The sequence below is a fragment of the Hypomesus nipponensis genome, chromosome 2 (genome assembly GCF_054491055.1).
Source record: "Hypomesus nipponensis isolate SF chromosome 2, ASM5449105v1, whole genome shotgun sequence".
Lineage (NCBI taxonomy): Eukaryota > Metazoa > Chordata > Actinopteri > Osmeriformes > Osmeridae > Hypomesus > Hypomesus nipponensis.
In genome coordinates this window covers 21798994-21820000 of record NC_140362.1, presented here as the reverse complement: position 1 = coordinate 21820000, position 21007 = coordinate 21798994, and the positions used below count along the sequence as shown (strand labels likewise).

At 49.1% G+C, this 21007-nt stretch overlaps 3 protein-coding genes across 5 annotated transcripts in view; all 3 read left to right on the top strand.

Moving 5' to 3' along the window:
* The window catches only part of cers2b (ceramide synthase 2b), a 15733-nt gene extending 9924 nt beyond the window's left edge, over nt 1–5809 (top strand). The window contains exons 5-11 of the mRNA XM_084668930.1: nt 341–398; nt 609–659; nt 982–1074; nt 2155–2283; nt 2476–2582; nt 2791–2944; nt 3160–5809. Of these exons, the coding sequence (XP_084525056.1) occupies nt 341–398; nt 609–659; nt 982–1074; nt 2155–2283; nt 2476–2582; nt 2791–2944; nt 3160–3303 (736 nt within the window). The 3' untranslated portion in view covers nt 3304–5809. The remainder of the gene's footprint in view (nt 1–340; nt 399–608; nt 660–981; nt 1075–2154; nt 2284–2475; nt 2583–2790; nt 2945–3159) is intronic.
* Nucleotides 5810–6095: 286 nt separating this feature from the next.
* On the top strand, nt 6096–17240 carry arnt (aryl hydrocarbon receptor nuclear translocator). 3 transcript variants are annotated; one of them, XM_084668928.1, is made up of 20 exons: nt 6096–6380; nt 7117–7207; nt 7309–7353; nt 7677–7724; nt 8359–8572; nt 9021–9234; nt 9482–9584; nt 9741–9806; nt 10328–10413; nt 10691–10767; nt 10999–11133; nt 11267–11341; nt 11669–11820; nt 12594–12716; nt 13216–13288; nt 13671–13855; nt 13964–14171; nt 14364–14529; nt 14628–14761; nt 14869–17240. In XM_084668928.1, exons 1-20 carry the CDS (start codon nt 6344–6346, stop codon nt 14950–14952), a joined length of 2316 nt encoding a protein of 771 aa, XP_084525054.1. In that variant the 5' UTR covers nt 6096–6343; the 3' UTR covers nt 14953–17240. The 3 variants fall into 3 exon arrangements, with proteins under 3 accessions (XP_084525054.1, XP_084525053.1, XP_084525055.1); XM_084668927.1 differs by having other exon boundaries at nt 14625–14761; XM_084668929.1 differs by lacking the exon at nt 12594–12716 and having other exon boundaries at nt 14625–14761.
* Nucleotides 17241–19748: 2508 nt separating this feature from the next.
* LOC146301620 (cortexin domain containing 2-like) lies at nt 19749–20498 on the top strand. The gene has a single exon (XM_084671209.1). The coding sequence runs from the start codon at nt 20028–20030 to the stop codon at nt 20217–20219; it is 192 nt and encodes a 63-aa protein (XP_084527335.1). The 5' UTR covers nt 19749–20027; the 3' UTR covers nt 20220–20498.
* The last annotated feature ends 509 nt before the right edge of the window (nt 20499–21007 follow it).

Sequence of the window (21007 nt, the reverse complement as noted above, 5' to 3'; positions counted from 1 at the left end):
TTGCTGTAGCAGATTTGACCAGACATTCAGCACTGCTCACATGACCCCTCTGTGAAACTGGCTACATACTCTCTGTCTGTCCCCTCTACCTCCCCATCATCTACAACCTGTCTGTCCCCTCTACCTCCCCATCATCTACAACCTGTCTGTCCCCTCTACCTCCCCATCATCTACAACCTGTCTGTCCCCTCTACCTCCCCATCATCTACAACCTGTCTGTCCCCTCTACCTCCCCATCATCTACAACCTGTCTGTCCCCTCTACCTCCCCATCATCTACAACCTGTCTGTCCCCTCTACCTCCCCATCATCTACAACCTGTCTATTTGTGTCTCTTGCAGTTGGAGATTCACCTTTTACCTGCTTGCTTTCATCTCTGGTCTGGCCGTCCTCGTTGACGTAAGTAGCACTGTTTAAGCTCTGAACCCTCACGTCCCCATCGCTACTCTCTGCACCCTAATCGCTCACCTGGTTAACGTGACACCAAACGCCAAGAACTGCTGCCATGAAGACGCAGACCTTGGCTCGTGTCGGCCATGATGTTATTAACGACATGAAGACAGGTTTGGTGTCCGGTGTTGTAATGTGTGACTCTGTCTGCCCTGGTAGAAACCCTGGCTGTACGACGTCAAGCAGATGTGGGAGGGCTTCCCCACCATGGTGAGTCACCAGGGGCCTACGCCCACCCACATGCCCCGGTGGCTTAGATTCATGTGTGCTGGCCGTCTGCTAATCTATTTTTTGCTCTCTCCCTCTCTCTCTCTCTCTCCCTCTCTCCCTTTCTCCCTCTCTCTCCCCCCCCTCTCACTCTCTCTCTCTCGCCCTCTCTCTCTCCCTCTCTCTCTCCCTCTCTCTCTCTCTCCCTCTATCTCTCTCTCTCTCTCTCTCTCTCTCTCTCTCTCTCCCTCTCTCCCTCTCTCTCCCCCCCCTTTCACTCTCTCTCTCTCCCTCTCTCTCTCTCGTATCCCCTCCTGCCCTCCAGACCCTCCTTCCATCTCAGTACTGGTACTACATGATAGAGTTAGGTTTCTACGGTTCCCTGGTTGTCAGTGTGGCCTCCGACGTCAAACGCAAAGTAAGCCCCCGTCCTGCACAAACTCTACTAGATAATGTCATATGGAACATGATATCATCACCATGTATCATATAACACTATTCATAATGCGATCTGATATCGTCATTGATCCAAGCAGACAGTATTCAGGGTCCGAGCCTGTGCAGTTAGCAGCATGACCAGTGAGAGCTGTACGCGGATGTTACGTGTATCATGTGACTGGGCCTCTGCAAATTCAGCCTTTGTTCACATAGCTCCAACTACTCCTTCACCTTTGACAGGAAGTGACTTCAGTGTTGTGATAGCTACGCCTTTCCAACACCTTTAGATCTGCACTGCATGAGCCTTTGGCCTGATGTCACAATGGACATTAGACTATGAGAAGGTTCTAAGGGGATTGTGTGTGTGTGTGTGTGTTTACACGTATGTGGACTCTGCTCTACCAGGGTCACACAGTACAGACATCGTGTTCATAAAAACAAAGTCCTCCTGGCATGACTTAACCCCCACGTGCCCCCCCCAGACCGCCTTTCTGGTTCCTCTGACCCAGTACAAACAAACACACAGACTAAACATATAAACGTTCAACTTCACAGATAAAGCAACAAATGTCCTCATAGAATGTCAGGTCATTGTTAAGTGTGTTTAGGGTAGGTTACATTAGGTTATGTTAGGTTTGATTGTCGATGATTGTCAATCAAATGATTTTTCAGTGAATCATCGTCAGTAAATCAATCACAGATGAATCATTAACACACTTAGTTAGATTAGGTTAAGAGAGTTCAAGGTCAGCCATATGCAAAAATATTCAAGAATACTTTACAAGAAACACAAAATACAAACGTTACTCTTCCTCATACAGCTGGGGCTAATGTATGAACAATTCCCCAATTTATTACGATCTCTCTCAGCACACAGATCCAAGCTCTGTTCCCTCCCTCCCTCCCCCCCTCCCTTCCTCCCTCCCTCCCTCCCTCCCCCCTCCCTCCCTCCCTCCCTCCCTCCCTCCCTCCCTCCCTCCCTCCCTCCCTCCCTCCCTCCCTCCCTCCCTCCCTCCCTCCCTCCCTCCCTCCCTCCCTCCCTCCCTCCCTCTCTCCACAGGACTTCAGGGAGCAGATCATCCACCATGTGGCCACCATCTTGCTCATCAGCTTCTCCTGGTGTGTGAACTACATCAGAGCGGGCACTCTCATCATGCTGCTGCACGACACGTCTGATTACTTTTTAGAGGTACGGTGTCCTGCACCCGCATGCACTCACACGTTCAACCATGAAAGCGCAGCGAGACAATGTAAAGCAGTGACATTCAACGCTGCCCCCTTGTGGAATGAAGATGACATCTTCAGTTAAGGATGTCTGTCTGTCTGTCACCCCTTCTTGTTTAACCCCCTCTTCCTCCTCTGTTTGTCTTCTGTTGTACAGTCTGCCAAGATGTTTAACTATGCTGGCTGGAAGAACACCTGTAACTACATCTTTATCCTCTTCGCTGCAATTTTCATCATCACTCGACTTGTTATCTTTCCCTTCTGGTTAGTCTCTCTCTCACACACACACACACACACACACACACACACCCTCTCTCACACACACACACCCTCTCTCTCACACACACAGACACACACACAGACACACACACAGACACACACACACACAGGTACACATAACCACACTTGCTAATAGATATGGGCCCTGTGACAGGTGATGTTCAGTGTGTGTGGTTGTTCTCCCGGCTCCCAGGATTATGTACTGGACCTGGGTGTACCCGCTGAGTGTCTACCCTCCCTTCTTTGGGTACTACTTCTTCAACAGCCTGATGCTGACGCTGCAGTGTCTCCACATCTTCTGGGCCGTCCTCATCATAAGGATGGCAGTTCGTTTCCTTTCGAGCAATGTATGTGTAGACACACCACCAAACACACACACACACACACCACCAAACACACACACACACACTGGGTCACACACACACACACACACAGCAATGATGTTACAGGCTTCATCTGACAAAGTCCAGGTCTCAGGAAGTGCTTGGTCTGTCCGACTAGTTAATTGTGTCTTAACTCTTCTCGATTCCTCTTTTTTCCCCCAATTCTTCCGACCACTCAGGAAACCGTGGAGGATGAGCGAAGTGACAAGGATGAGACGGATGATTCGGCAGAGGAGGACGATAAGACAAAAGTTGGCCGCAAAAATGGACCCGTCCTGAACGGCCACACAGCCCACAACAACAACCATGCCAAGGCAGAGTGACAGAAACAGAAGAAGGAAGAGTGTGCAAACTCATGACCCTCAGCTTGAGAGAGGAGAGCTGGAGAAAGAGAAAGGGAAAGAGGGTATATCAATGAAGGAGAGGAAGAGGTATTCAGGTCCATGACTTTGGACACACTACATTAACCTGGACCTGGAACATATACACCCCCCCCCCACACACACACACACACACACACTTTAATTGTTAAACTCACACATAGATGTACACGTAGATACACCAACTCAGCTGCACAATTGTTTTTTTCCACATAGCTTCTGTTGGTCTCATATGGGTGGCCTTGGGTAAGCTATTATGAGAGAGACATGGTGATGGGAAAAGTGACAAGAGACAGAGGGGTCAGAGATGGGAAGGGGAGAGAATGATGCTGCTTCAAGTCAAGCTTTCCTTACAGTATTGGTGTGCCTTAAAGCCTTTTATAGTTATTTCTTTTGTTTGGGCTTCATCTGCCTTGATCCCATAGTATGTTGTCCATCGTGTCTATGCAGAGTTCCCTTTCCTGGGAAGCCATATGGGTGAGAAAACATACAGGAGGGTGACCAAGTGAGTCTGAAAGAGAATGAGACGCATTGAGGAGGCCTTCATTAACCTGGTTTGATGATTCTAACTATGCAAAGATGTTTGTTTTGTCGAGTTCCTGTGCAACCTGTGTTTGTTTGTGTATGTATGCTCGTGTACACCCTCACAGCTTCTGATACTGGTAGTCAGAGTGCAAGTTTACCACTGCTCTGTCGTCACTGTCCAGTAGGGTCATTTTCACTGACCCTTGAGAATCATTTTTCAGGACAGAGTCAAGGTTTTGGGTCAATTCTTTTTATTCAGCACACAAGATTGATTTAAATTCATGTTATGAGTATGAAAACGTTTGATTCATGGACTGACATTTGCTCTGTACCGAACTGGCTGTTTTCAGACACAGGTTTCTGCCTTTTTATATGATTCTGAGGATCTCCAATGGGGTGTTGCTCACATGCCAGTGCTGTCCTCCACTGTGAGGAGACACTGTTGGAGAGAATGGTGCTCATGCAAGACTAAAACATATCTAACGCCTTTTGTTTATGTTGGATGCAGAGAAATAATGTTTCCTGATGCGGCCCCAGCATCAGTTTTTCCTTTTAAATTAAAAGCCCAAAGAGACTCTGATTTATGGAGCTGCCAGTCAGGAACCCAAATTGCTGCCAAATTTTATTTTTGTAATCTTTTAACTGTTATATTTTTCTCGAAAATCAGTTTGGACCAGTTGTGTGGTCTCATTCCAGTGTGGTACGTATGGCTCATGCTTTTAACCAGAAACCTGTTTCCCTCTGCAAGCACTTGAGGCTCAGTGTCAACCAAATGTTTACCATCAGTATTACTCATTTTGGCAAGAGTTCTGTCTATACAAGAGCTAGATACCAGCTTACCAAGAATAGCGTCCTGAAAGTGTTTGCAAAGTGGAAGGTCTCTGGTTTGATATGGTCTAACTTGGTTCTGAGCAATGTGATCCAGAATCTTCCTGACTGACACAGATGTCATAAAGAAAAGACATGGATCGATCCATCTGGATTGACATGGATCGATCCAGCTGGATTGACATGGATCGATCCATCTGGATTGATCTGCCAGGATAAGGAGTTTTTTTAATTTGTTATCTCAGGTGACTGGAATGGGCCTGAAGAACTACGTCCATGTGTATTTCTGGACAAATTGAGGCCATGCTAGCCAGGAGTTGTATGTTTTATGTGAGATTTTAAGTGTTATTCACTTTTGCCAGTGATCTGAGGTATGATTTATATTTGAGAAACGGGTTTACAGGAATTTCATGCAAAATGTATATTACAGAAATTGCAAGATCTTAAGATCTGAACTCAATCACTCAGTTAACAGAAGTAGAAGTGTTGTATTTTTTATCAGTATGCTTAAATCATTGTTGTTGTTAAGTGCCTTATCTGTAAAGTATTATGTTCTCTCATTTCTTTGACTTTCATCTTTGTCTCTCTCTGTCTCCTCACCTGCATCCTCCTCCATCTCCTCCCTCCTCACCTGCATCCTCCTCCATCTCCTCCCTCCTCACCTGCATCCTCCTCCATCTCCTCCCTCCTCACCTGCATCCTCCTCCATCTCCTCCCTCCTCACCTGCATCCTCCTCCATCTCCTCCCTCCTCACCTGCATCCTCCTCCATCTCCTCCCTCCTCACCTGCATCCTCCTCCATCTCCTCCCTCCTCACCTGCATCCTCCTCCATCTCATTCCTCTGTAAGCTTTCTCGCTCCCATCTGCCCCTTCATTCATCTCTTTGAACCAATTACTCTAAAGCAATCCTGCATTCATAACCTTTCACTGTCCTCCACAATCCACCATTTTGCTCATTTATACAAATTTTTACCAATAGCCTCCTGGTCTATACAGTCTGTACAAAAACAGTCATTATTACAGTGTTATTTTGTATTTTCACATGTTGATGATGCAAGTACTATTATTATAATTAAAAACAAAGATCAAGAATCACAGTTGCATTCCTATTGTTTCCACAGTTTGTCCCAATGTAGGTTATGTGTCTCAGTTACCACACAACTGCTAAAATTAACAATGTCAACTAAACAGTCACCAGTTAAACACACAGTTTTAAAAAAACAGACATTTGTAAGGATCTAATTCTGATTCAAAATCCTATATGAATAAATAAACTGTGTGAAGAATGTAATTTGATTTGGAATCTCATCTGCTCCTTACATTGGGGCTGTCCTTGTTGTGCGTCACTTGTGTCTAACTAGTGGGATGTCCAATAGAATGTACAGAAATGGAAATAGTTCAACCAGTTTGGCTGCCGCCATCTTGTAACGAGAGGGGGTTTAAACCCGGGGGAAAACAGGAAAAGGGACAGAAATAATCTAGACATAATTCCATCGTTTGTAGATGATTAAAGTAGAAATCATGTTTTCGCACAAGTACTTGATCAATTAAATGTATAATATTGCTGAGAGATATCCGCAAGGAAAGAGGATCGGAGGAGTCTTCCGCAGCTGAAGTTTTGTTTTGTTTATGTTATTCAATCCGGACATGGACTCTTCTGATCTCGGTAAAGTTGACAAAAATGTCTATATATTTTACTGATCAATTGGTGCATGTCAAATGATCTCTGACTTTGACTGGTCACTTGGGTTGGTCGCGTGCCGTGACACTGACAGTATTTGCCTAGGCTAGCTGGCTGCCGCGTTCTAACGAGCAAGCAGCTAGCCTTAGCTGATGTTAGCTAGCTGCTTGTAGCAGCAAGCTAGCTACACTACTTCATTGCTCTAAAGGGCCTAGCAAACTTGTCTAGGGGCTCAATTTCCCAGCCATACACTTTAGTCAGATATATCGTATATGAGTTGTGTTTTCTTAGTTTAATGACTGCTCCTAGGTAGTACCAGGTATTCTTGTTATGCTATACTAGCTAGTTGTAGCAGTATAACTAGGAGAGCTCCATACGTGCTTGCTCAGTTGTCAGGTGTCCCAGCTAGCTTTAGCTCTAGCTAGCTGATTATCTTGTTTATCGAACTATGGGGCTACTTTACTGTAGCTAGCTAGCTCAACTGGTGTTGGCAATCCACATGTCATAACTCCATTAGCACATACTGCCCTGTGGTTTCTGACCTTCTTACACTCAAAGTATCGATGTAAAAGGTCTGCCTTATAAAACAGCAAGAAATCTAATCCCAATATTGTCCTGATTTTGAAACAAGAGATTGAGTGTATTGAGCTAGCCAGTTAGCTTCAGTGTTTTGAATATGACTGACTAGGTTGCTCTAATGGCTAGTGCTACCTTCTGACAGATATGCCAGATTCCATGGGAACGGAGGCAGGTGGGACGTCGGCGAACGCTGGAGCTGTTGTACCGAAAGGAACCAACAAACGACGGGCAGTGTAAGTATTGATTGTGTGTGTGTCATAAATAAAACAAGTTGTGTCTCTCATTAAACTTGGTGATGGTAGTGTAGATGATTGTCCTACGTTCAACTTCACAGGCCAGACTTTGACGATGACGACGACGACGGGAGCAAGCTTTTTAGGTATGACACGCACTTCATCTCACATCTTTTCCCACCTTCTCCCTTTGTTGATTTGTGGGTATACATTTAGCTAAGTTTTGAACCTCTTAGTGAAAATCAAGTGGAATACATTTGATCATCCACAACTGCTTGGTAATGGAGTCATAGTGGTAGTGTCAGCTCTGTCTCTTGTCACCTAAAAACAGAACTTCTCTCTCTCTCTGTCTCTCTCTACCCTCTCTCTCTCTCTCTCTCTCTCTCTTTGTCTCTCTCTGTCTCTCTCTACCCTCTCTCTCTCTCTCTCTCTCTTTGTCTCTCTCTCTACCCTCTCTCTCTCTCCCCAGGTGTGATGATGACACAGGGGGTTCTAATGACAAGGAGCGCTTTGCCAGGTAGGAGAGCTGGTCTCTGCAGGAAACACTGCGTGGGTGTGCGAGGGTGTGTGGGGCGTGTCGATAAGGACAGACTAGCCAGGTATGGCCTGGACCATTCTGGAAGGCTGGATCTGCTGTTTCTAATGTTACCAATGGTATTTTCTCTGCTAGGCTGTCCTGACAATGAATGTGAACATTTGCTGTGTTTGTGCTGAGCCAGTCTGCTGTCTCATGTTGCTGTGTCTGACCGCTTCCTGAGTCACAACCTGATGCACCCACGTCCCAGAATCCCTTTCTCTTGACGCTCAATCTCCATATTCCCTTTCCCCCTTCTCTCTAACTCTCTCTCTCTCTCAGGATTTCTGAGTCTTTTTTTCTCTCACTTTATCACACACTGACCCATGCTCTCTACCTTCCTCTCTTCCTCGCTCTCTCTCTCTGGGTCATTGATTACGGAGTCATTATTTGGTACATCCTCTTTTTTTTTTCTCTCTCAATCGACTCAATCCCACCTCATCCGGACTGGCATATTTACATAGCTCTACTCTAAACTCTACTCCATGTTGTCCAACTACCTGCCCCCCCCCCCCCATCTTCATCCCTCCTTTCCTGTCCTCCCTCCCTCTCTCCCTCTCTCCCTCGCTCGCTCCAGGGAGAACCACAGTGAGATTGAGAGGCGACGGAGGAACAAGATGACGGCTTACATCACGGAGCTGTCGGACATGGTGCCCACCTGCAGCGCATTGGCACGGAAACCGGACAAGCTGACCATCCTGCGCATGGCCGTGTCTCACATGAACTCTCTGCGGGGGAGCGGTAACACCAACGCAGATGGGACGTATAAGCCCTCCTTCCTCACCGACCAGGTAGGGAGAAGGGCGAGAGACTACTGGATTGTATGTTTGTGTTGTTTGGTATTTTATTTATGTTTTTATGCGGTAAGGTGTCCTTCGGTGCCTTGAAAGGGACCGAAAAATTACAGGTTTTATTATTGTTACACCTCTGCTGATTACTTGTCCCCTCCCTGTATCTCTCCCTCCCTCCCTCTGTCTCCCTCCCTGTCTCCCCCTCCCTCTCTCTCCCTCCCTGTCTCTCTGTCTCTCCCTCCCCCTCCCTCCCTCTCTCTCCCTCCCTGTCTCTCTCTCTCTCCCTCCATCCCCCTCTCTCTCCCTCCCCCTCTCTCCGTCTCTCCCTCCCTCCCCCTCTCCCTCCCCCTCACTCTCTCCCTCCCTGTCTCTCTCTCCCTCCCCCTGTCTCCCTCTCTCCCTCCCTGTCTCCCTCTCTCCCTCCCTGTCTCCCTCTCTCCCTCTGTAGGAGCTGAAGCACCTGATTCTGGAGGCAGCTGACGGCTTCCTGTTTGTGGTGTCATGTGACAGCGGGCGGGTGGTGTACGTCTCGGACTCGGTCACCCCAGTTCTCAACCAGTCCCAGTCTGACTGGCTGGGCTCCTCCCTGTACGACCAGCTCCACCCGGACGACACAGACAAGCTCCGGGAGCAGCTGTCCACGTCAGACACCAACAACACAGGTGAGGCCATGAGGCTTTGCTCCAGGCTGTGCTGCAGGCTGTGCTGCAGGCTGTCCTGCAGGCTGTGCTGCAGGCTGTCCTGCAGGCTGTGCTCCAGGCTGTGCTCCAGGCTGTGCTCCAGGCTGTGCTGCAGGCTGTGCTACAGGCTGTGCTGCAGGCTGTGCTGCAGGCTGGATTGCTGTGGGGGTTTCAGAACCACAAAAGGAAGTCACACGCCCCCTCTTTCTCTGCCCCCCCTCCCTCTCAGGGAGGATGCTGGACCTGAAGACAGGGACGATAAAGAAGGAGGGGCAGCAGTCCTCTGTCAAGATGTGTGCTGGAGCCCGCCGTTCCTTCATCTGCAGAATGAGGTGTGTGTGTGTGAGAGAGAGATAGAGAGTCTGTGTGTGTGCTCTTCATTGACCTGTGTGTGTGTGTGTTCTTCATTGACCCGTGGTGTGTGTGTGTTCTTCATTGACCCGTGGTGTGTGTGTGTGTTCTTCATTGACCCGTGTGCTCCCTCGCAGGTGCGGCTCGTGTCCTGTGGAGCCCATGAGCATGAACAGACTGGGCATCCTCCGAAACAGGAACAGGTGAGGCTCCACCCTCCATCCCCTCCACCCTGCCATCCCCTCCACCCTGCCATCCCCTCCACCCTGCCATCCCCTCCACCCTCCATCCCCTCCACCCTGCCATCCCCCTGTCCCGGCTGTGGCTCCCTGGGTAACCTCTCTGCTCCCTGGGTAACCTCTCTGCTCCCTGGGTAACCTCTCTGCTCCCTGGGTAACCTCTCTGCTCCCTGGGTAACCTCTCTGCTCCCTGGGTAACCTCTCTGCTCCCTGGGTAACCTCTCTGCTCCCTGGGTAACCTCTCTGCTCCCTGGGTAACCTCTCTGCTCCCTGGGTAACCTCTCTGCTCCCTGGGTAACCTCTCTGCTCCCTGGGTAACCTCTCTGCTCCCTGGGTAACCTCTCTGCTCCCTGGGTAACCTCTCTGCTCCCTGGGTAACCTCTCTGCTCCCTGGGTAACCTCTCTGCTCCCTGGGTAACCTCTCTGCTCCCTGGGTAACCTCTCTGCTCCCTGGGTAACCTCTCTGCCGATCTCCCTCTCTCCAGGAACGGTCTGGGCCCTGCCAAAGAGGGGGAGTCCCAGTATGTCGTGGTCCACTGCACCGGCTACATCCGCTCCTGGCCCCCTGCAGGTGAGGGGGGGGAGTGGGGGTGGGGGGGTTGGAACCAGCCTGCGGTGTCTGCACATGTACTGGACTTCCTGGGATGGTGCAGCTAACTGATTATGGAACACACTACAGATTTGTGATGCATCTCCCAGCAGCAAGTTAAGAAGTGTGTCTCTCTGTCTGTCTGTCTGTCTGTCTGTCTGTGTGTGTGTCTCTCTGTCTGTGTGTGTGTCTGTCTGTCTCTGTGTGTCTGTCTGTCTGTGTGTGTGTCTGTCTGTCTCTGTGTGTGTGTGTGTTTTAGGAGTGAATCTAACAGATGAGGAGGCAGACACCAACCAGGGTAGTCGCTACTGCCTGGTTGCCATTGGGAGACTGCAGGTACAAAGGGCCTGCATGCACCACCATGTGCTCACTTAATCAGCTTGTTTGTTTAAACCTGCAGCTTGTTGCACAATTGTTTCGCAAGAGTGGCCTCTGAACCTTGGCCTCTGTGCCAAAGCCAACCTAACGTTAACAACATCACCAGACTCGCCATCCAGCAAACAGCAGGGTCGATATACAGAGGTACCCCAGCCCCCTCCATCACACACTCCTCGTTTGGTTGTCTAGGTGACCTGTTGCCCGGGCGACTCCGACATGAACAGCATCAGTGTTCCGGTGGAGTTCATCTCGCGCCACAACTGCCAGGGCATCTTCACCTTCGTAGACCACCGCTGTGTGGCCACCGTGGGCTACCAGCCCCAGGTAGGCCTCGCAGCCTGGGGCTCCAGTTATGCCCCTGTCCAGCCTTAGTGTCGTGTGTGTGTGTGTGGGGGGGGGGGGCTGCTGTCTGCACAGTCTGGCTGTGTTTCCTACATGTTTTATCTGTGTGTTTCAGGACCTGCTGGGCAAAAGTATTCTGGATCTGGCCCATCATGAGGATCAGAGCTTACTGAGAGACAGTTTCCAGCAGGTAAATGTGTGTGTGTGTTGTGTTGTGTAAGAGAGGAAGTGTGAGTGTGATAGAGAGAGGGAGTGTGTGTGACAGAGAGAGGGAGGGAGTGTGTGTGACAGAGAGAGGGAGGGAGTGTGTGTGACAGAGAGAGGGAGGGAGTGTGTGTGACAGAGAGAGGGAGTGTGTGTGACAGAGAGAGGGAGTGTGTGTGACAGAGAGAGGGAGTGTGTGTGACAGAGAGAGGGAGTGTGTGTGACAGAGAGAGGGAGTGTGTGTGACAGAGAGAGGGAGTGTGTGTGACTCAGCAGTTATGATGCCAGAAGTTGACTCGCCTCTCCTGACCAGGTGGTGAAGCTGAAAGGTCAGGTTCTGTCTGTGATGTTCCGGTTCCGCTCAAAGTCCCAGGAGTGGATCTGGATGAGAACCAGCTCCTTCACTTTCCAGAACCCCTTCTCAGAGGAGATTGAGTACATCATCTGCACAAACGCCAACGTCAAGTGAGCTTTCATCCACTCAACACAAACACATGTCCAGTCTACATCGGCTTGACAAGAAACATGGAAAGCTTGGTTGTGTGTCTGTGTGTTCAAACAAGTCAGTCATGTCAGTGAATTACTCCCCTACTGTCCCCTCCACCCCCCCCCCCCCCCCTCGTGAACTGAATCATCCTCTGATCCCCCCTCCTGAACTGAATCATCCTCTGACCCCCCCCCCCCCCCTCCTGAACTGAATCATCCTCTGATCTCCCCCCCCCCCTCCTGAACTGAATCATCCTCTGATCTCCCCCCTCCTGAACTGAATCATCCTCTGATCCCCCCTCCCCCCTGAACTGAATCATCCTCTGATCCCCCCCCCTCCTGAACTGAATCATCCTCTGATCCCCCCCCCTCCTGAACTGAATCATCCTCTGATCCCCCCCCCCTCCCCCCTGAACTGAATCATCCTCTGATCCCCCCCCCCCCCTGAACTGAATCATCCTCTGATCCCCCCCCCCTCCCCCCCTGAACTGAATCATCCTCTGATCCCCCCCCCCCTCCCCCCTGAACTGAATCATCCTCTGATCCCCCCCCCCTCCTGAACTGAATCATCCTCTGATCCCCCCCCCCTCCTGAACTGAATCATCCTCTGATCCCCCCCCCCTCCTGAACTGAATCATCCTCTGATCACCCCCCCTCTCCCCCTGAACTGAATCATCCTCTGATCTCTCTCTCTGTCCTCCTCCTCTCCATTACCCCCCCACACATCCTTCGCTGTAATTGCGGGGGTGTAGAACCTCATCTCAGGACCCCCTCACCCCTCTCTCCTCCCCAGGGGGGCCCCTGGCCTCCTCCCTGGGGCAGAGCAGCCCTAACTGCCCCCCCCTGGCTCTCAGCCCGGGGCAGGTAGCAGCAAGGTGAGATCAGATCGTCCTCCCTCACTTGACTGGGAGAGCAAGGGCTGCTGCTTCACTGGACTCTACTGCTCTCACCCTCTCTCTCACCCTCTCCATCCATCTCTCACCCTCTCTCTCACCCTCTCCATCCATCTCTTACCCTCTCTCTTACCCTCTCCATCCATCTCTCACCCTCTCCATCCATCTCTCACCCTCTCCATCCATCTCTCACCCTCTCCATCCATCTCTCACCCTCTCTATCCATCTCTCACCCCCTCTCTCACCCTCTTTCTGTCTCTCACACTTTTTCTGTCTCTCCATTGCTCTCTCTTTCTATCGCTCTATATATCGATATAAATATCTCTTTTTTGGGTGATTTCCCCCCCCCCCTTTTTTTTTGGTTACCGTGGTGACTGGTGGTGGGATCAGTAACTGTTTCCAGGTTTCCCGGTGAAATGGTGGAGGGCTGTAGATCTCTTCTCCACCACCCTCACCTGTCTGTCTGTCTGTCTGTCCTTAGGCAGCTTCAGCAGCAGCAGGCGGAGCTGGAGGGCGGAGGAGGCTACGAGGCAGGCCAGATCACCCTCCCACAGGTGTGTGTGTGTGTGTGTGTGTCAGATCAGTACACTGATCAGACACTGAATCTAAGTTGTTCCAGCCACCAGACAGACATTCCTATTTTAGAACAGGGACACAATAGCAGGATGTCCCTGTGTCACTTCCTGTCCTGCTAGACAGTCTCCTAGCAACATGAGGGTCCCATGACTGTAGCAGCGTTGCCGGGAGCCCTGGCGTGTGTTCTGGCCTTGTTACCAGGCGGGGCCTGGAGAACCACACTGCTGCTCAGCGGGGATTACACTGCTGCCACTCAGGCTTGGCAGCCAGGTGTACAGTGAAGAGGGAAGACTGATGCAGTACTGATTAAGCCAGGTGGAGAGAGTCTGTGTTGACAATGTGTGTGTGTGTGTGTGTCAGTTGGCCGTCCAGGCGGTGACAGCAGCAGGCCCAGAGCACAGTAAGGCCCTGGGGAAGCCTGAGATCTACCCCTCCATGTACCCCAGCCCGGACCAGCCTAAGGGGCTGCCCCCACCCTCCTCAGCGGGGCAGATCTTCCCCCAGGGGAACGGTTACACCCCGGCACGCCCCAGCGACACCTACAGGTAACAGACTGTTTCTGTTAGGGTGTCTGAGGCATGTGTGTGTGTGATGGTGGGAGCTGTGTGTGTGTGTGTGTGGTGCTGATCCAGCTTTTGTCCTCTGCTCCTCAGACCTGTGGGTGTGGCTGCTCAGATAGCTCCTCCTTCCCACTCAGCTGGTCAGATGCTGGCTCAAATGTCTCGGCAAAACACCGTCTCCTCCTCCTGCCCCCCGGCTGGCCCCCCCAGCACCAGCAGCCCCCTGCAGGGGGCCGTCCAGGGGGGGGGGTGGCCTGTCACAGGAGGTGTGTCTGGGGTTAGGGTGCCATTCAACAACCAGGTGAGTTATAGCAGCATGGGCTGATGTTTTTTTTTTTTTTTTACTTTAAGAAAAGTTATTATGTAAATGTTTTTTGGGGGATGTAGAAAATATTTTCAGGAAATGGCACAAATGTACACCACATGCAGAGGAGATGAACAACTGGATGTTCTGCCTTGTGAGTGTCTGGCTGTGTGTCCTCCTTCCTCCCAGCAGGGGGCGCCACAGGCAGGGAAGTCGCTGTCCCCTCAGTTCCCGATGGGAGGCTTCGGAGGCTCCTCCTCCTCGTTTGTCCAGATGCCCACGGGCGTGTCCCCCACCCCCCCCAGCGGAGCCAGCTACGCGCCCGTCAACGCCCGGGGCAGCCTCAACGGCTATGGTAGGGTTAGGAGTAGGGAGAACACGTGCCTCTCCATACCTGTGTGAGCGTAGCCCCAGTCCATCTCACCCCTCCTGCTCCCTCCTCTCTCCCAGAAGGAGCTCAGTCTGGCGCGCAGTTCCCCCCCAGGGCAGCGGAGGCAGTGTGGCCCCAGTGGCAGGGTCGGCAGCACTCCCAGAGCAACGCGGAGCAGCATCCTCACGCCCAGAACAACCAGTCAGACATGTTCCCTGTAAGTCCCACACCTTCACACTCCTCCCTGGCCACACTGTAGCAGTGTGCACAGCACAGCTCTGGGGGGTTTACAGAGAAGCTAACTCACTCCTTTTTTGTCTCCAGGATGTGCTGTCTATGCTTGATCAGTCTGCTAACTTCAACAACGAGGATTTTGAAATCCCCATCTATCCTCCTTTCAACGAGTGATCCTGCCAACAACTTTTCAAACCTACATACCTCTCCGTCTCTGTCTGTCTCTTTTTCACGCTTAGCTTTTTGGCTTAAGCTACTTATATGAACTCTACCTGCCCCCTGTAGTAGCACTCACCCCTCTGTCTACAAGTTGCTAGGCTGCACTGTCTGCAAGTTGCTAGGCTGCACTGTTTACAAGTTGCTAGGCTGCACTGTCTACAAGTTGCTAGGCTGCACTGTCTGCAAGTTGCTAGGCTGCACTGTCTACAAGTTGCTAGGCTGCACTGTCTACAAGTTGCTAGGCTGCACTGTCTACAAGTTGCTAGGCTACACTGTCTGCAAGTTGCTAGGCTGCACTGTCTGCAAGTTGCTAGGCTGCACTGACTGCAAGTTGCTAGGCAAGGCAGGGACAGCTTGAGGGCCTGGTAAGCTGGTGTCTGTCGGTGGAGGAGTGGACGGCGACAGGATCAGTGACGTGAACAGGAAAACCACAGAGGATTCTGCAGATGAACTTTTTTTCCGTAAGATCGGGCGACACACAAGCAGCCAGACACTACGGCAATGCCAGGAACTCTCACATCCAGGAAGATGTCAACCTTGATGCACACACACAGCCTTGCAGTGATGAAAGTCTCTGATCCCCCTCCCCCCCTCCCTCCCCAGCCCAGCCTTGTGTTTTCTCAGGCATTGGTTTTAGAGCTTTCCACTCCATGTCCCCTCCCAGCCATATAGATGTCTCCCTGCCCTCCCTGGGTCCCTACTCCGGCAACCTGGGGGCATGTGACCTGGGGGCATGTGACCTGGGGGCATGTGACCTGGGGGCATGTGACCTGGGGGCAGGTGACCTGGGGGCAGGTGACCTGGGGGCAGGTGACCTGGGGGCAGGTGACCTGGGGGCATGTGACCTGGGGGCAGGTGACCTGGGGGCAGGTGACCTGGGGGCATGTGACCTGGGGGCATGTGACCTGGGGGCAGGTGACCTGGGGGTGTCACACACCCAGGTCCCTACACCCAGGCCCCTACACCCTACACCCAGGCCCTTACACCCAGCACCCAGGCCCCTACACACAGCACTCTACACCCCCCCCCCCCCCGCCCGGCTCCTTCCTGCTTCACCCACGTTGATTGTCTTCCTACAGGGGCGACAGAGTTTGGGTTATTATTATGATGGAGATAGTGTGTGTACACACAGTGTTGATATGCTGTGTATGTCAAATGGATTAAGGGTCGTATACGATATGTATTTCATGCTAAATGCACAACAATCATGACTTTCCCTGTTAGCTCTGGTTCCTTCCTTCCTCCAGCCCAGGGTCACACACAGTGCCCTCTTCTCTCTCACATTGCCTACTGTGGGATTGGTTTCTACTTGAGTAAAAAAAATTAGGAAAGAAATTAAGGTTTTTTGTAAATGAAATTGAGAAAGAAATCGTAAAAGCAATAATTAACAAGCAGGAATTACGAACTTTAAAAAGCCATTCTTTATTGTCCTTCTAAATGTTTTTTATCTGGATTATTTCCATTTTGACATGGAAAGACACTGTAGTTATGATTGAATAGTTGATTAATTGTTTGATTGAAATTTTCCCATATGTTTTTTTTTTTTTATTATCTTTTTAATTGGCTCCTCCCATTTTAGCTCTCTTAAATGTTTTTGATGGTTGGTATTATCTGCACTGTTTTAGTATAGTTTTTATCAGGGATATTATTAATAATTGAACTATAACACACATGAAAATATCTACATGACAAAGTGAAGCTCATTCCACCCACTATTGATTTTGAAAAACATCCGATGTTACCCTGTCAAGATTGATGCCCTAATAATTGGACTTGGAAAAATCAATTGCATTATTCTTTGGTTCTGTCGTCTGGCAGTATGTCCCTAACGCTTGATAGGGTTAGGGACAGTTTTAGTAGACTGAAAGAGACATTTTTCTGATATGCATATGTTTTGTGTGTGTTTTACATTTTTACCCTTTTACTAAAGTATGCCTGATCATGTAAGCATGACTGTGTGGGTAACTGCGCACACACATGCTGAAATATTGATGTAAATTGTATGTAAGACCTGTTGATAGTTTAGCGGTTTTCGTTTGAAAAGGGCGGTATGTTTGTGTTGTCAGTTCTTGTTTTAAACCACTTTGGCTTTATGATGTCCAGGTTTTTACAATGATGTGAACTGCAGTTTATATCACTCATAGATACACAAATATATAAATATATATGTATATGAAATGTTAAGCAAGAGTAAGGCAAAGAAATGTTTTGTTTTTTTGTATTAAATTGTTATATTGTTGAAAGACGAGTGCAATGTCTTAGTTCTGAAGACCACAGTCCTGCTTCCAAGTCAGGACTGAAATCCACAGTAAATGTAACAGGTCTTATGGTACCAAGGCTTTGGGTGGTTTTCTGAAACTTGAGATGAAGAAATCTTGGCGTAACTTCTTGTTGCACATTGTCATTAACAGACTGGCTGATAGTCTTCACAGTATTTAGTTACATGAATCAATCAGTCTCATACATTAACTGCCATACTTCTCGAGAGGCCTGTAGTGTTTCTTGATTGGCAGAGAAACATAAACCATCTCAGCCTTGATTGGACTGGATCTGTTTTCCCTTCGTTCTTCTTTCATCGGTAGCTGGACACACAGATCTGTGGCCATCTTTCAGGATCGGTTTCCTCCAGCCCCTCCTCCTGTCCACAGCCTCGGGGTGATAACAGATGGTTGAACACCGTCATTTGTCTAAAATAGGCTGTGCTCTGTTGTACCCAGGTTGTTAATATGTCTGATATATTTACATATCAAATCAAATGTATTTGTATAGCCCTTTTTACACGCAAGCATGTCACAGAGGGCTTACACACATATGCTGTATTCTGATTCAATTCTTCAGTCTGTTGGCAAACTGCTTCTATTCTATTTTGATATATTTGTCTAAATTCTCACTCTTCCTGGTGTTGTATCCATCTCTCTTAGTCCCTTTACTCAGTCCCTCACCTCTCCAGCTTCCCGCTGAACAGGGGGATCCACTTTTATCTGCAAAGTCTCGATTTACTCCCAACTTGCGTTCGTGTCTCTCCAGTGGCATCAGAATACAACCAATCTGCATGTTTTTGTCCAGGATCAGCTTCCACCCCTCTCAAGTGGATCGCCACAAAGACGTCATCTCCTCTTTCTCTCCCTTAGCCGATCTCGCTGCACTTCTGTCACCCCAGCAGTGGGCAGAACGTGTCTCTTGTCTGATTGTTTGTGCTGTTCCAGAGCGTCTCAAGGGACAACTGAATGCCGGATGTATTTATTGGGTGTGCTTTGCCTTCGGCAAGGGCACAACCTTTTTTCTCTCATATATATTCATTATAATGTATTATTTATTTCCCCACACCTAAGGATCCCTCAATATTTGGACTACATAGACAACGTTGGTGGCAAAATGTTCGTCTTGGGCACGATTGCGTTGCTTGTATTGGGATTTACGTTCCGTTGCACGGTTTAGGAGCATACGATGTTTTTGTGGCAAAAAGTGCCTTGAATGCTAGCTAATTTGATAGCAACTTCCACCTCAGCACACGTTAGCAAAGACGCATAGATGCAACGTGCTAGTAAGACAGGCAGTGATATCAGCGAGCCCTCTAGTGCCGTAGCTAAAAGTCTAGGAAAGTTGAGGCTACTCTTTGAACAGTTTTACAGTGTTTGGGCCAGAACTGGGCCGGGGACCAAGCCGACACTCAGCCATATCTGTCTCACAGTGTCTGGGCCAGACCTGGGCCACATGACACAATATTACAATTTTACAGGGTGGGGGCTGCATCTGGGCCAGAACACATTGTATGTGTCTGTTTTCAGTATGTGGACCAGTCTTGGGCCGGGGACCCAGCCAGAACTGGGCCAGAACTGGAGCAAGGATGTGGCCCAGAGATGGGCCAGACACATTTTTCTAGCTGGGTATATCACCATTCCCTCTTGCAGGGGAAATGAGTAGACAACCGTTTAATTCTACACTTCACTCTTAGTATTTTGAGTTGTAAATGACCAGCAACATATGTGTGCTTTTAAATGTATGCAATCTTCATAAATAATAAGTATGCATTTCTATATAAAATATACAGAAATATCAGTGTAATAAAAATGTCAGTTAAATAACTGACCCATCTGCAACCAACTCAAGAACATTCCACAATTTCCCCAGACATGGCACTACTCACCCTGTGTTGATGCTCCTTCCTGTGACCAGGTAACACTATAGCCATGAGTGATAGAACAGTAGCGTGAACCTCCAACACACAGCTGCACCCTGTGACCCCTAGACTACATTAGTCAAATACACACAAGAAGAGACACAGAGGAGCAGAATGACGTTGCAAAGGCGAGCATACAAAGACCTGACAGTTTCATTCAATTTTGTGACCAGTGTGGACCGAGCAAAGCCTTCCCAGACATGGATTAAGCCTAGTCCTGACTAAAAACGTTTTCAATAGAGATCCTAAGTCAAAATAGCCTCTTACTTTAGGCTTAGCCTAATCCATGTCCAGGAAACTGGGCCTAAGATCACCCAGTGTGCAGGTGGGTTGTCTCCAGAGACCAGGCCCCTGTGCTGGGGGGTGGACGCAGGCTTCCATGGGTGTTCTAATCTCAGGAACGGCCTGATTGTTACCAAACTCCTCTTTAACTATTAATTGGGAACACAGGTGCCAAGCGTGGCTATGTGTGTCCATCGGTACGTCCCCTTAGGGGGTGGGACTGGCCGAGCGAGGAGGTGGAGAGGGTGTCTCTGTGGTCTCTGTGTCTCTCTCTCAGAGAGAGGGGAAAGAGAGAGAGAGAGAGCTTGTTTAAATGAAAGAAGCAAGGCGTGTGAGTTGACACATTTAACTGAAACAACTGAAATACAAGAACGTTACTTTAAGAAAAAAGGGAAGTACTGAAGATGCATCATTAGGCAGGAGCCAAGTCTGGATGCACCTTTTATTACGACAGCGAACTTTGGCAAAGCACGTGGACTGAGCAGAGAAAACCAGACCAAGCCTGGACCCTGAATCTGAACCAAAGCCCAACAACCCCTGTGTCTTCCTCCTCTGTGTCGTTTAAAACATGGACCCTGCTCTCCTCCCGGTTGCCAGGTTTGACGTGGACGTGGACCTGGGCTTTGCCCTCTTCTTTGTGTTCCTGCTCTGCACCTTCCTGTTGGTGACCATAGTGCGCTGCGCCCAGATGGTGCTAAACCCTTACAGATCCATATCTGTGTCCTCGTACCAGCAAGAGCCGGATGATAATGGGGGGTGACACTCTCACCGTCCTGCTGCTGTCCTGCTCAGGAGACTGTACCACCACACGGGTAAACATACGAGATTTACCCCCTCAAAGGATGCAACTGCCCTCTGGAAATACGATTTTAATGTAGAATGGATTTGACTTTGTCCTTTGAACATTTTTCAACACAAATTCGATTCATTTTTCTAGCTTTTTGTATGCCTCTTTGATTGTAATTTTATATGTGCATTGACCTCCTAATGAAACCAAATGCCATGAATGTGTCAGAGAGAATAAATATTCAAATATTCACCATGTTTCACTTTTGTCATTACAGTTTAATATCTTCATAATAAGTGTCCACCATTAGATACCTGTCAATTTTTTTTGTGACTAATTTGAGATCCAAATTAGAAATTTACATATGAGTTTGTGTAAAGAGCTTTTTTTTGTGATGGTGGTGAGGGGTCAATTATTTATTTTGTGTGAAAGTTCACATTTTAGGATTAGTTACAGAGCTATTACAACACCTGCCCTAACACAAAGCAAAGCCAGGACACTCACATTTCGAGTATCTTTGGAAGATATGTTTCACTATCACGGGATAGTTTCCGTTAACGACCCACTGCATTCGCCTTGAGACTCACACGTTTCAACCATTTATCACGCTGTCACACAACACCTTGTGTTTCTCACTTTGAGAAGTAAGAGATAACTTATCCCGCTATTTACAATTATTGGACGAGGCACAGGTATACTGAGGGAACAATCAGAAACATCACACCAGCAGCCGAAGGGAGATAAGTAGGGCTTCCTTCACC

Bases quoted from the DNA above. Each gene is read 5' to 3' on its own strand.
- LOC146301620 (XM_084671209.1), top strand. From the start codon at position 20,028: ATGGACCCTGCTCTCCTCCCGGTTGCCAGGTTTGACGTGGACGTGGAC.
- arnt (XM_084668927.1), top strand. From the start codon at position 6,344: ATGTTATTCAATCCGGACATGGACTCTTCTGATCTCG. The intron at 10,414-10,690 runs GTGAGGGGGGGG...TGTGTGTTTTAG, and splicing joins CCGCTCCTGGCCCCCTGCAG to GAGTGAATCTAACAGATGAG. The intron at 14,172-14,363 runs GTGAGTTATAGC...CCTTCCTCCCAG, and splicing joins GGGTGCCATTCAACAACCAG to CAGGGGGCGCCACAGGCAGG.